The sequence below is a fragment of the Necator americanus genome, chromosome X, assembly GCF_031761385.1.
Source record: "Necator americanus strain Aroian chromosome X, whole genome shotgun sequence".
In the NCBI taxonomy this organism is placed as follows: Eukaryota; Metazoa; Nematoda; class Chromadorea; order Rhabditida; family Ancylostomatidae; genus Necator; species Necator americanus.
In genome coordinates, this window is record NC_087376.1 from 33,623,518 (window position 1) to 33,639,043 (window position 15,526).

Consider the following 15,526-nt stretch of genomic DNA (forward strand, 5'->3'; position numbering starts at 1 on the left):
ACTTTTCACGAACGTATATATAACCTTACAATGGCATACGGAAGTTAACCGATGTATCAAGCCAGTATCCCAGACATGTCTAGCGAGAATTTTAAAACCCCGAAACGTTTAAATTCTTGGTTGTATGTAGGAAGGTTTCGAACCATCGATGGTGCAGTCACAGCCGGACCTCCTACCGAATCTGCTACAATCACCTTTAATTCTAACTACAGAGTTTACCTAGCCTGTATTCATAGAGCCCCCTTGTACAATACAACTTTTTTTTCAGTTCCAAAACAAAAGACATTCACAGAACTAGGATTCTAATCTGAAAAATGCTGACAACCCATGGCTAACCTGGCTGTTGTTATTGACTCCTGGTCAACTATGTCTTGTTAAGTCGGCATCGCGAAACAGGAAAAAATGGCGCAATTCAAGCACCAAGCATTATTTTATGAAGGGATCATGCTGAAGACTAAATATAGGTAAATTGTGGGTTTTGTATGCCATGTAATACATTTTACGAAATAATAGAGCCAAATGATTGATATAAAAGAGATCCTGCACGGAAACAGTGGTAAAACGTCAACCAATTTATAAGATGCGACGTCTGCAAGAAAGGCACAACATCGTTCTTTCTTAATCTGCTCATTTTTCCCTTGAACTTGGCATTTTCTACGACCGCTATGCAAGCTACATTAGAAAAACAATCAGAATATTTTGTAAAGCTTCACTGAAACTCTTTTCTGCCAGTCCTGGTGATTTCTTCCTCCTATCCCTCCAATTTTTCAGCACTTATCATTGTTTGAACTCTACGATGCCAAGATTCAAAGAAAATCGAACTTGGAACTTATCATTGATTTGTTTGGATATTTTTTATAGTTCTATTTCATGAAACGTTTTATTTTGTATGGCCATGTCCATAATTTAATCGGTTCATTGTTAGGATCAGATTTGATATCATGGATTTTTATGACGATTCTAGCTCCCACTCCAACCGATTCCTAGTTTTATAACCTTATTTTTAAATGTTTTCAAGGTCGTGGTAGACTCACACAACTGCTGTATATAAACAATGTTTAAAAAAAATCTTACATTTTTGTTTTTACGGTCATGAAAATTTTTTGGAATATCTCAAAACTGCCTTCTATTATGTCAATCCTTCTTGAAAATGTATTTAGAGTTCCTAACAACTGACTTTCTAATACTGGATTCCTTGACAAGAAAGTAATTTCTTTTTTCGATTTCCCTTGTTCGTTCCATGGAACTCTTTACAGCTAAGGTGCATTTTAGGGTGCACCCAGGCTGTAAGAGTACTTTATAGTCTCTGTCCTCACAAAATATCAGCATACATGGAATTTCAAGGGTTGTTTGAGTATAGCCTAACCAAAGCTGTACATTTGAAGTGAATTCCCTCATACTGTTTTCAATAAATGAATATTGTTTAGATCGCTCATTTTTATAAGACACCATGTGCAGAGAAATCCTAATCCGTGGATTTTCCATTTCTGACTAGATTTATTCATTCTTTTCTGCAATTATTCAACAATGACTCGATATAAGCTGCACTTCTTAAATTAAAATAACTCCGTAATTCATCATTCATAAAGTGACACTATCAAAATTATCCTGACACGATTCCTAGTCAGCATTTCACATGATATTCGAAATATTTTTGTTTTTTTTTTGAGAAGGGTCTTTTTTGGAACGCCAAGGGATGAGCTTCGCATTCATAGTCACTAATCCTTCATTTGTCCTTTTGAAAGAAACTTCACCGACAGATGTGCAGAAATGTGGTCGACAACGTAAGTGAAGTCATAGTTTCGGTGCTCTTCCCTCTTTATCGTTTCCTATCCTAGGTAATGTGCTCCATAATCAGACATTTTAAACTTCACTAAGACCTAGTTGTCTTCTCCTAATATTTTTATCAAAAACTTTGTTTTTTCAAACCCTTTTCGAAAGTGGACTCCAATTTCCTTTCAATTAACTTCCTTTCGAAATCGAAAAATCTACCTATAGATGCGTTAAATGTTTTCGAGCAAACCTTTGTGCTTCTGAACAGCTTCGAAAAGCGCGCTGTGAATATTCTGAACTGATTCTTAGGGTTTGAAGCGATGATCCGGAATTTGTACGATCCCTGGACGGGTGTATCAATAAGGCATCAACGTTTTGCTTTGGTGCTGAGTGCCACAGTAGATGTAGAATGGCTAAGAAAGTGATTGGATGATCATGTTTTCTGATCTGCGGTGCGCTCGATAGGAAATCAATAGATGACCTCGGCTTTTTCGTCAGTATGGTCGCAACGCTGACGCACATTTTACTAAATGATGTCGTCGTTAGCGATGTTTATACTGATGACAGCGTCGTATCCTCAAGAACTCACACAGGTTTTTTGACTCTATTCCTCAAACACTATTTCTAGACTCTTCTTCGCCTTAATTTAATGTTTGTAGAATTCCAGAGGAGATAATTTAATTCAAGGCAGCATACCACGAATGTTTGGTGGTACGGATTTCAGGTGGAGTATCCGTATACGAGATAGTAGATTATGGAGAGGAGGTGATTCCGTCCATTTCTTCCTAATGGCCATAAAAAACGGCCTGGAAGATGTAGCGCGTGCACAAGGCTGGCGCGCTCCAATCGAACTCGTTGTAGAAAATAGCGCGCCGGAACGCCCGAAGCCGTATCGTCTGGGCCGTTTTTTACGGCAATTAGGAAGAAATGGACGGAATCACCCTTCTCTCCATAATCTACGATCCCGTATACGAATACTCCACCGGAAATCCGTACCACTCTAGATTCGTGGGGTGATGCCTTTCAGCTGAACTAAGACATTTCTCTTCTGTGCTATTTTATTAGACTGTAACGTTTCGAATGAAGAAATCTTAGTTTGTTCGCAATTAATCGCATTTTCCACTGTTACTCTAGGCCCTTTGACCCTTTTCCCTCTCAATATTGCGGTATTTCTGTGATTTTTCCGGATGCTCGTGCATCAATATGAATTTTCATTCACATTTTGTTCAGTCGTGTGCAAAGATGTCAAAGTTGAACACGTGGAACTTATTTGGAAAAAAAGAAGGGTATTGTTCTTAATTTCACAAAATGATCAAATATTCAGTAGAATTTCATGGATTGAACTCGGAACATTACAACTCTTAAGTGGCTATACTGATTCTGGAATCAAATATCCCTCTTACAACACAATCGATTGAATAGCTGAATTCGGTTAAAGAATTTCTCGCATATATAATATCATATCTATGTATCTCTCAGCAATTTGGAGTTGTTCGATTTTCTATAAATACTGTAATAATAATACATCATCTAGAAATCTCTTTTTAAGAAACGCCTTTCTACTGTCAGGCTACTGGCTAGCACATAAAGCGCCATTTCTAGAAATGACCACCAAATGAACTACACTTATGTATCGGTTGTGCTACTGTAATTCAGTCAAAAGAACGTAACGTATTTCTTTGTCAAACTAATATTGCTCTGGCAAATACAAAACGTAGAGCTTTTTTTTGAACGAACAAATACTTAATTTTAAAAGGATTTCTTTCTTGTTGGTTTCTGCATAATGAACTAACACTTACGCCTAAGTTCAGGCTTACGAAGCAATATCTCTATTAGAAATGAAATAATGAATTTGCAAAAACAGTAGAAGAAGTACTGGTTTTGTTTGAACATTCTGCAGCCATTGAGTACTCGTGTTTCTCTCAAAATGGATGCGTTAACTCGTTCAAAAACTCCTCATGCCTTTTGCCAATACATTCTACAAATCATTAAGGCATCTAGTAACTAATGAAGATATGGAAAAAAGGTGTTATTCCAAGTGATAATTCCTAGAAAACGCTCCTATGGAGTAAAAATTCCTCTTTTCAAACGGATCCCCTAACCATCGGAGCAATCTCTCCCGGTTTCATTTCTATGCTTTTGCTAAGAGAAAAAAAAAAAAAACACTCGTGACTAGACGTTGGCGTTTATGTCAATTTCACTGTTAGTTTATTTTTTTTTTAAATAAAACTTAAGATAATAGTAGAATAGCTCGAAAATGGTATTTCTGCTCACTTCGGCGCTCAATATCTTGATAGCAACTCATTACTTCCTAAGTTGTTTTCCTGCCGTCAGTTAATTAACGACTTTGTAATGACGACGAGCATCTTATTGAAGACGGATGGATCTAAAGCGTACACAGTTTCCACATCATTCGGTTCAGCTTGAATTGTGGCCATCTTTACTAGGAATAGTTTTTTTTTTTTCAGCACCAATTCTTTATGCTATCATTTTCTTATGAACAACACGTTTACTACTACTCCAATTTGAGAAGATTTCAATTTTTCAAGGTTCAATTTAGAATTTAATTTAAACTCTTGTCTATAAAATAAAATGGAAGCAAGGCGTTCAAGAAGCTCTTTGTCAATCCACTGTATGTCACGATTTGATCCACCCACGTCCCCGCTCTTTTGAATTTTATAGTAGCATATTTCTTGACGGTTTACTTCCCTATTATAATAGAACTTATCAGTTTTCAAAATAACTTTTTTCACTTTCCGATCTGGATGGCGATTTGAATCAAAGTAAATTGATTGCTGACTCTTTTTTAATATGTGCGATCTCAATACTACAAGCCACTGGTCGACAGGAGGACAGAAATACTGTTATGTATAGCTATGTAACCAAGTGATTCCTATACAAAATAAATTTGCAGCATTTTTGCCGAATAAGTCTTCTCGAATCTTCCCTCTGCAAGCACTGTTTTTTTTTTTTGGAAGAACAGCACCATAAATTGCACATTATCCTGTCTAAAATTGTTTCAGTTGAGTGTACACCTAATTTTTTCCCTCAGCCAACCATTTTCCCACTTGCGTTCTCTGAAGGTTCCTAACTCTTGGGTTTTTCCCAAGAAGAGACCCCTTTTTTTTAGCTGAACATTTTGCCCACAAAATGAAGTACCGTTTATACTAAGGCAGAGCGTGAGAGTTCTTCGATCATACAAGTACTCGTAATAACCTAATCTGTTTTTTTTTGCATTATTTATCTGATCACGTCCTCTACAACCTCGTCAGGATGGAAATATTTGGGTGAAAACTATTTCCTGTCTCTATTTCAGATTATAAAAACACTTCAGCGTCGCGATTCCATTAAATCACAACGACTGAAGGGACTTTCTACGTCCACGCAATCCAGAGCTTAATAGAGATGTGCACCCAGAGTCAGCGATATGGATAAAAATGTAGGTTTATCTTGAAATGCTTTGAGTATTGATGGCATCGTTTTTCTCGCAGATTTCCTCCTTTTACACAGAACATTCCCTTGTAATTCAGTTGTATAGGTCCAAAATTTGTAATGACTTCTAATCACTCCCCCATTGTCTGACCTACTAGAAACGTCTCGAAAAGTCTTTCCCAAGTATTTTTTCGGAGAAAAATTAGGGACCTATTCTGTTCGAGTTGTCGTACTCAAGGAATGGAGAATGCGTAAATTACTTCCAGCCGTTTTTAGTTGAATCCGACAATAAAGAGAGCTCTTTAATCTATTCTTGAGTTTTTTCCTTAATACTAAATTTTCACCTCCTTCTAATAACGATGACTTCTTATGGCTCGCAAAAACAATGGAGTATGTTACTTTTTCATCTGTATGAGTATGTTTATTCCTGCTGCTTCCGGACTTTCTGATTCTAAGCTCATGGGATCTTCTCCAATGTTTGATGTGTATTTTTTGTAGCACAGTGTTTTTCTGCATCCACAAAACCTTCAGCTGAGAAAGCTGCCTTGGTTAACATTATAATCATTGCAAGAAAATAATGCTATAAACACATCACATCGTCATGTTTTTGCCTCAGGCTAATTATCCAAGGCTCAGCCCTTTCTTTCGCTTCCATTCGCATAATCGTTTTTTAGAACACCTCGAACGACCGTGGTCGTTCGCGTAAACTCGTCCGGCTACTGATAGCAGCGTTTTTCGTAGCGACTATTATACTGATTGTCGTCTCCATAACATTACTTCTTACTCAAGAGCGTAAGTTTTTTAGCTTGGATTCTAGGAGATGAGGTTAGAGAAAATAGTTAGTGAACTACTCAACACTGTTTTGATTCATAAGTGCAGAGACGGTAAGCAAATGAGCAACAAATGGAATCCAGTTAAATACTTGCACTTCCTTTAGCAGTAAATCTTAATGGATCAGCAACGCCAACATCGTCAGATGGTAATGAAACTACCAGTAGATTACAATTTCGGCGGCGTCCAAGCTACCGAAAATTCACTTTCGAAGATCTCTTCTCGGGCAAGGTCTTTCTCAAAGATTCATACACCACTGGCTGGACACGCAACGGTGGTCTTATTCAAACGAAGGATGAATATCTTGGGGTTCGTTTCTAGTTTTTTTTTCCCCCTCAAACTTTGTTTCTATGTAGTTATAATCATTTTCCTCAATTCCCACTCCATGGAGTTTACACGGAGTGGAACTAGAACAGCAGCGGAAGTTTTCGCATTGTTAACTGCTGTGGACAGAAATTGTGCTTACAAAATGAACGCTGCTGGTAACAACAGTCGTGACTCTATGAAAATTCCGGGATAATAATCCAATATCCTCGTGAGTGGAATTGAGACAAAGCGGCAATCACTTCCTCGCAAGATAAGTGTTCCCCAGGAAAAAATGAATGAACTGATTCGAACAACACAAACATATCTACTACTCTTTACATGCTATCTTTTGGACAGCGCAGGATAAGGTTGAATATCCTGGAGTAGACCGCAAATCGTCTCTTCGCTTCAGGGCATGTGTAGGTGCTAGAAGAAAAAGTTCCTGATTCGGTAGTAGGTCCAGGAAGCAGCAGTTCTTTGTTCTTAGAGAAAGAATCCTCAAAATTTTGTGTCGAACGCTTAAAGTCAAGTGATGTGAAGCAAAGTAATGTGAGTTTCTCGTCGCAGGAAAATTCCATGATGCGTGACAAATGGAGTGTATAAGTGTTGTTGTGTTGTTTTATCGAAATTCGACTGTACTTGCATGCTTTTCGATGTTCAGGGCACTACGGTAGCAACGGTTATCCATCCTGGTACTTTTAACGCTGTGGACTATCTGTCCGACTCTTCTCTCATGCATTCATTATCGTCCAATAATAAATATGCGTTTGTAACGAAGAATATTAAACAGGTGCGTTTTCTTTCTTCTTTTTTTTTGACCATTTTGTACTGGCCCGAAAGGAAATGAGCACCGAGCACTATAACAGCTATATGAAACAGCAAGCTTTTCTATAGGGATCTCCACTTTTTTTCAGATTTTCCGTCATTCCAATGAAGAATTATACGAGATTAGACGTATGATGAACGGTACACCATCCGAGTAAGTTTTGGTTTTGATTATGCTAGACGTGGAACTAGTGAGAAATTCCCGTCGTCCTCGTTTTTTTTCTTTTCTTCTTTTCTTCATTAGGTGTTTTCAAAGCGATAAATAAATCTCGTTGCGTTCGCTCTTATTTAGTTCTCTTTCAATCCGATGTTGGTTTTTAGCTGCAGTTGTCCAGATTACAAAAATATTTTCAACATTTTATTCTTTATTTTAGTTATTATTATTATTATTATTGAATTTATTTCTACATTTTATCCGTCTTTTGTTCTGCTCCATTTCCCAATCCAATTAAGCATGATAGAGTATTTTAAACAGGTGTCTGTGAAGAGTTCGTTAATACATAGATCCGATCCGAGTTATCTATGAAAATTTACAGGCAAACCTTCGCCGTAGGGCCACAGGGAAATGGATTTGAACCGGCCCTCGCCTTCACGTGGAACCCGAATCCCAACAGAAATGATTTCGTGAGTTCTCGCTGACAAAAATGCCACGTGTACAACCATAGCTGCTCTTAATTTGAAGGTTTTCGTCCATGAGTACAACATCTACTACCAAATGGATCCGGAAAAGCTCGGAAGTGCTAAACAGCTAACAAAAGACGGAAGTTACTTGTTGCGCTATGGAGTGCCGGATTGGCTTTATGAAGGTACATGAGTATTTCCACGTTTCAAAACTTTTCTAAATATGTTATTATTGCGATTTCAGAGGAGATTCTCTCTTCTGGAACGGCGATTTGGTGGTCGGATTCGGGGCAGTATTTAGCATATATCAGGTGAGTAAATCCATTACAAAATAGTGGGTTTTCTAAGTTGTTAAAATATTCAATGCGACCAGTTAGAAACGAGGGAAACCATCTTCAAATGTCGTTTGGCGGCTGCTCTGCAATTTCCTGAAACAGACTTCATATCCTTTTATTTATTCATATTTGTATTTGTTTAGATATGTGAACCCACGCATGCGTTAAAGAACGGGAATAAAATAGAAAAAAATTTGTAACATATTTTGAAAGCTCAAAATACAAAAAAGAGCAACTACAACAAAGACAGAGAAAGGTAAGACATAAAAATTAAAGAAGTAGTAACAAACAGTCATGAGAGAGTGCCTTAACTTCTTCAACAAATCCGTCCGAAGCATAGAATCAGGACATCAACGACGAGATTTTTATATTTCCGTTTTTTTTGTCCAAATGATGGATTACATGGTTTTTCGGCTATCTAAAAAATATCGAAAAATTCTAACTATTATCAACGTTGAGGAAGGAAGACAAAGTAAAAAATCAGGTGAAAACATGGATGATGAATCATAAAAATTGACAGAATGAAAGTTTATTTTCTTCACCTTACGATATACATCTGAAGAATGGACTCAATCACTCACGGTAGAGATTTCGCAGTGTTCAAGTGTGGATCTTTCTAAGAGTGATGTCATCAGGTGAACTCATGCAGTTATCTTTCTCTTCTTGAACTGCTTGCCAATTTTTCCTCACTTCATGAACTCATCTTGTTCCAAGTGAAAATTGAAAACAATTTAAAATACCCAAGATAAAGTTAAAATCATGTGTCTGTTTGTGTTCTTTTTCTCACATCCCTGAATCACGGTTTAGTTACTGAGGTTAGTATGAACAATGAAGTGGGCAATTTCTAACAGGATCATCTATTTTCACTCCGATGAGGGTGAAAGGAACCGCTCGCATTGTCCAGTACCAAACAGCTGACCTTTACAACATAGCGGTACAAGGATGTGGGAGGAGCGACGAGAAGATGAAACGGTATCAATTGTGGCGGCGGTAGAAAAAAATAGGAGGGAAGATAGAGAAGGAGACAAGATGAAGAATTGGAAATGTCGTGAACATTCTTTCACAGACAAATAGCAGGAGGTTGATAGCTAGAAAATAAAGATAACAAAACACAACAAATATAAATAGTTAATAAAATCTTGGCCACTTTAACTCTAATGACTTTCACGCAAACCGCACAATTCATTTTGTAATCGCTTTTCTTTTCAGATTTGATGACCGCTCTGTAAATCGAATTTACATTCCAAAGTACATAAGAGGCTCTCAATATCCACAGTAAGTTTTTGTTAAGTAAGAAATCATTTACATAGTTTTATATATTGTAAGGTACACGGAGATCCCATACCCTAAAGCGGGAGTTGAAGAAAATCCACTGGTAAGGCTATACATATGGAAAGTGGGGACCAACAAAACAGTGATTGCTGAGCCCCCAGCTGAGCTGACCAAAGGGAACCAGTAAGCTCCCACTAACGTAAATGAAAATATTTTTGTCAACTGTTTTCCCCTTTCCAGATCTTATTATATCTTTTCGAATGCTTGGATTAAGATTCCAACAGAGATATCACAAAGTCTCGGACATGAGCGATTGGTAACAGTGTGGGCTACTCGAGAGCAAAATGTCATCTACATCACACTTTGCAATGAAAACGATTGCGTCCTGGTAGAAATTCTGGATTCTAACTGTAATTTTCAATGAAGAGCTTATAGTAATCTATTTTCTTCAGACTCATGTTCAATCGTTCACCATCAACGGGAGCAGTATGTGGGCGGAACCGGCGGATTTCAAGAACGTCTTCGCCTCAAGATCCGGATTCTTCTTGATTCTTCCACGTGCTTACAACGACGGAAACGTCTACAATCACATCGCTCACATGCAAATTTTGGTTGGAAACACAGATGTTGGGGATTTTGTTGATAGTCCCTCAATTTTGAAATCCTTTTAAGAAAAATGGTAGTGGTCGAATTACTGCTTGGCATGGCGGTGCTTACGATATCCGTGAGATAAAGGGTTACGATGTGACGTCAGATGTCCTCACATTTACATCAGTTGGAGGAGGTCTAGGCACTATGCATCTTTATAGAGTCTCAAAAGCTATTTCGACGAATCGGGTATGGAAAGATTAAAGATTTTGGGAAAAAAGTGCAAAAAGACGAAAAATTCAATATTTTCAGTCGTCCATAGTGGCGATATCCTCATTCGTTCCTGACTGTGATTACAGTGCTCATGAGGTGTCTCCAGACGGTAAACGAGCAGTAATAAGCTGCATAAAACCATTCCAGAATACTAAAATGTATTTAATGGATGTGGAGAAACCAAGCAACAGTAATTATTTTTTTATTATTTTCCTTTTCATTGTCGGGTTGTTGTTTTCATAGAATGTTTTGTTGTTCAGATAAACTTCTGGAAGGCGCAGAGGACGCTATCATTCCATTTGACCTTCCAGAACTTTCATATGAAATCGTGAAATTGCCATCTGGATATGGTAGGTGCAGTAAATGGAGCAAAATGTCCAGAAAATCCGAGCTTTTGTTTCCAGAAGTACACATTGGTATGATGAAACCGCCAAAATTTGATCCGAATTTGAAATATCCGCTACTTATTGACGTGTAAGTTCTGGAGAAATTTGTAATATTTCTGTATATAAATATTCTGCAGCTTTAAAAGATACAAATAAGAAACAGAAGATTTTAGAAAAAAAAAACGCCTTTTGATACCCCACTTCTTCTCTCAACTACATGTCTAATGATTTCATTTTTCTTGTAAGAAGAAAAAGAAAAAACCTAGTTTTTTTTTATTTCTCGGAACACTTGCTTATTGCATTATATATTTTGCGTTTTGTACTACTACCTGTATTATACTGTTTGAAATATCCCTATTTGTTATTTCCAGTTATGGTGGACCCAATAGCTGTAAAGTTCGTCGAGCAACCCCAAATCCCAACATGATTCATTTCTGTTCGACTCTGGGAGCAATCGTTGTGTGGATTGATGGGCGCGGAGCTTCAAATCGAGGTATTTCTGCCTTTCTCATCCTGTCTTTTCGCTCTCAATTAAATCTACGCAAACGAAAAGTCATCATCCTACTTAGGAGAAACTGTGCAGGAAAAAAAGGGAGAAATTCCTTTTACAAAAACTTGAACAACATTCAGAAATTTCAGGATGGAATTTAAAAGCACCAGTGTACAAAGCTCTTGGACAATTCGAAACTATTGACACTATTGATGCAGTGAAGTGGGAGTTTTATCGTGGGTCCTACGTGGAAACATTAATAAATGTTTGTTTACAGATACCTCACCTCCAAGTACCCTTTCATCGATAATGAACAAGTGGCTGTTTTTGGATGGGTGAGTAACTTACACATTATAACTTTTATTTTCTTTTTTTCTCCCTTTTTTTATTTGTATTCAAAGTAATTCTAACGTGTTCTCCCCTCCGAACTCAAAGTGACGTAATTCATCGTCTCAATGTTTGGGACTCAGGGGAATGTCCTAAGTTTGCGTCATTTGTGATTGATGCCATCACACACGCTTGTTTACAGACTTCAGACATTGTTTCAAATCCAATTTTTGTCAGTTCATCACCCAAATGTCACTAATATTCTGTAGCTTCTGAGATAAGAAAAAAATCCAGGATTTCTTCTGATCCATTTTCTTTGTACTCTTCCATTTTTAATCTGTGTGAGCGCTTGATTAGCTCAATTCGCAATGTAACAAATGAAAATATTTTACTTCAGTCATATGGAGGATTCCTAAGTACTCACATTGCAATGCGAGATCAAGGTGAAACATTCAAATGTGCGGTAGCTGTAGCACCAGTTGTCGATTTTATGCTATATGGTAAATAGAGATTTCCAAATATATCTCACTAATAATCTAAAAATTAGTTTTTTTTCAGATAGCGCATACACTGAGAGATATCTCGGAATCCCATTTGAAAATCCTGCGGGATACAATGTAAGTTGTATATATTGGAAAGAATGTGCAAATAACTGCTTTAGGATTTGTTCTCATTCCTAAGTACTGCCTCGTATAATTCTGTTTTGACTTTAAATTCCACTCCAAAATACTATTGACAAATTTGTACGGGAAAAAAGTAAAGTAGTGGATTCGTCAAAGGAGCTGAGCAGAAGTTTTGAAAAGAGAATGAAAATAGTGGCTGAAATGGTGAAAGGAAAGTGTGAAGTTTGTGGTTTTCTGCCTTTTTTGCTATCTTTCGACAACAAATTTTTGTTCTCTGATCGAAATGCACTCTCCGATTCAGTGTTACACAAAACATCTTTTAAACATAGCTGCAAAACCAAAATAGCGACAAATATCCAAGAATTCCGAAAATTCGATCTCCACGAATTACCCTCCAAAAAGCTACTCTATTTAGGCTAGTCAATTACTGAGTAAAGTTGGTCTCCTTAAAAATGTCAACTACATGCTCGCTCATGGAGAAGCTGACGGTTAGCTAGTAATTACTACCGTATAACCTTATAATTTCTACTGCTAACATCTCTTTATTACAGACAACGTTCATTTTCAAAATAGCGCTCTATTGGCGGAAATGTTGCAAGCAGAACTTGTCCATTTCAAGCAGCTAGTTAGTCGATATTTACTTTTTTTCATTTATGTAACAAGCTATTATTAAATATTAATTTTAAGGTGTACAGTAATCAGGATCATAGTATGGGCTCTCGACAAGCCCACCTTTTCATGGAAATCGGCCGTTTCCTTAGTGAAGAATGCTTTATCGAGGACTGACCGAAAAACATGGCGGTTCGCTCATTGTACGGGCTTTAAGCAATGTTTAAAAACACTTCTCTGTACATAAGCGTGAAGATTTTTATCCGAACGCTTTAAATCTAGAAAACATACCCACAATCTTCTTTAACAAGGTTCAGGTGAGTAGGTGAATTTTTTGTATTGATACTATGACGGAGATATTATGCTAATTAATAACATTTTTGTACATGTGCTAAGAATTTTCAAGTGATTCTCATGCTGACAGACCGACGTCGCCTACTTATTGTGAAATTTATCGCCTATTGCATTCAACTAGTATTTGTACTCATCTTTAGTTATTCAAATTAACTCGTTTCCCAGAGGTATTTTGAGGAAGAAATTTGCTGAATAAACGTTTCAAACTAACTGAGTTGAGTTTAGTGAATAGCATTGTTATAGTCAGTGATACTAACACATAGTAATTCCAGGATTTCATTTTGCCCCAGGGGCTTCGCTCGTGGGAACATTGTTCTTTCCTCTTCAACAGGCGGTGAAGGAAGTACAAGACAGTGAATCAGTGAGAAAATGAGAGAATAATGAGGAAAACCTCAGTGCAAAGAAAAAGGATGAAATCTCAGATGCTACTGAAGAAAAAAAAATTGCCACTACCATCAATTTTCTAACGCTGCATCCAGGAATTCTAGAATGATAAGAAGAGAGAGGGAAGTGGGAAAAGAATATTTGTTTTTTTACGCTTATCTAGTGATTATTGATCTGTTCGCCGCTCCTTTTTAAATAGCCGATTTAAGTCAAGGATGGCGAAGTTTACGTATCATGAATAGCGTCACAAATCTCAGGAACAAACTCACAACCATTTTTCCGGAATCTGTTTCTATGTATACATCTGGCACGAGTTACTTATTAACGATCGCGTCCAATCTTCCTTCTTCCGAAATCTCGCCTATGTTTCTCAGCTACAACACGGATCCCCATCATATATTTTTGAATATCCGAACTTTGGCTTCCTGAAATTTTTTCGATCGTATCACTGATGAAGACGAATTCCTTTGAGTCCCTGTGCCGTTGATAAATCACTTTATCAGAGCTATGTCTTATCAGTGTTGCATTTCCCGAATGTTGTGTCAGGTGGTTACCGGAAGAATAATATCTTTTTTTATGTGAACTCAGGACAACCTCAGCGACCTCTACTCTTCCTGTACTCAACATATGAGAATTGTGAGTTTATGAGAAGCGTGGCACAAAGAACCAGCAGTGTATGTACGTAAGAGAAATCATGTGGCTGAATATAATGAGCAGCTGACTCACAGCATATCTTTCAATGAGCATGGATAGAGTTTTCGATGGATCATCTAACCGAATTTTCCGAGGCAAAAAATGGTTTGATTAATTGTTCACTTTTATGAGTGTCAGCTCCATGCGTGAACGTTAAAAATTCTCGTGACCTGGAAAAGAGAAGTTCCGGGATTGACTTTTACTGTAAAGTAATCGTTGGCCATCGAGCTGCATAGTTTTGTCGAGGGAAGTAAATCATTTTGTTTTTGTCCGACAACAGCTACGCTTTGGAGCGAACAGATTCGAAATAAGTCGCTATTCAAATCAAGTTGGTTATTATTTAAATAGTAAAAGTTGAGTTGAAGGTTAAATTGTCGAGAACTAGAATTTCTCAGAGTTACTGTAGCTGAGAACGGTGGATTCTTAATTATTAGAAGACATTTTTCAAAATACAAAGTTCACAATACATTTATCGATTCTAGAATTACTTTTTCCGAATCCAATGTGAACGAATTTGTGTTGTTCTTTTTTTAACCTAAGAGCCAGTTTTATTAATGGTGCTGTTAGCGGCCCACGTGATCCAGAACATTTTTTTAGAAATTAGGAAAGCAGGAATGCTATAGCATTGTTGTAGTAAACACCTGAGAGTATTTGTAAACTAAGAAATGTCATTGATTATATATCACTGTTGTCATTTTGTCATGTTTACAATTGTCATCGATAATGAGTGGTCCCCATGAAGCACTGTGCTTTCCTCTGGATATTATTTTAAAAAATCCGTATAAAATACGATTATGTAGTTCTCAGATATTGTCTTCTATTCAAAACAGAAAATTTTTGATCTTAACTATTGTTTCAGTAGAGTTTCTGATGGAGAAAGAGAACAAAAGTATGTACTATCGAAAATATTGAGTAAATATCAAACAAAAAGGGAAAACGAGAACACAGAAAAGCGAGATGGAAATACTTTGACCTTCTGCTAATGGCAAGCTCTTCCATTAAACAACCAATTTTAGGAAAATGTTGTGGAAATATGCAGCGGATCAAAAATGAAAGATGAATTATGAGTTCGAAACTATAGTAGCAACGAAGAAACTCCTTGAATTATTGGCAAACGTAGAACGAGCAAAAAAATTGCTTAAGGATTTTAATATAGTTGTTAAATGTCAAGAATAATGTAAAGTGAATAGTACTCGGCAAGGATTCCCTATTAAATTTACAACAGTTCCACTTGAATTTCACAGTATCAATAGACCTAACAGTAGAACAGTAAGAAGTGGTACCAAAAGAACATCCACACTCAGCATTATTGTATCCAGAATCAGATTTTTTTTTTCTCTATTTATACTCTATACTGCTCAGCAACTTATTTCTTCTATAAAGAGAGACGATTCAAAAAAGAAA

General features: G+C 37.0%; 1 protein-coding gene across 2 annotated transcripts; it reads left to right on the forward strand.

The window, feature by feature from the left end:
* Window positions 1–2,303: 2,303 nt before the first annotated feature.
* Window positions 2,304–12,868, forward strand: RB195_026243 (uncharacterized protein; the record flags this gene model as incomplete). 2 transcript variants are annotated; one of them, XM_064214703.1, is made up of 24 exons in its annotated part: window positions 2,304–2,366; window positions 5,880–5,997; window positions 6,143–6,345; window positions 7,004–7,132; window positions 7,257–7,321; window positions 7,704–7,791; window positions 7,850–7,973; window positions 8,033–8,099; window positions 9,333–9,398; window positions 9,450–9,578; window positions 9,636–9,783; window positions 9,848–10,006; window positions 10,068–10,232; window positions 10,296–10,446; window positions 10,517–10,606; window positions 10,661–10,730; window positions 11,014–11,135; window positions 11,282–11,354; window positions 11,410–11,467; window positions 11,857–11,959; window positions 12,018–12,076; window positions 12,498–12,570; window positions 12,634–12,707; window positions 12,770–12,868. In XM_064214703.1, 24 exons carry the CDS (start codon window positions 2,304–2,306, stop codon window positions 12,866–12,868), a joined length of 2,496 nt encoding a protein of 831 aa, XP_064070584.1. The 2 variants fall into 2 exon arrangements, with proteins under 2 accessions (XP_064070584.1, XP_064070585.1); XM_064214704.1 differs by lacking the exon at window positions 2,304–2,366 and adding an exon at window positions 5,201–5,212.
* Window positions 12,869–15,526: the final 2,658 nt, after the last annotated feature.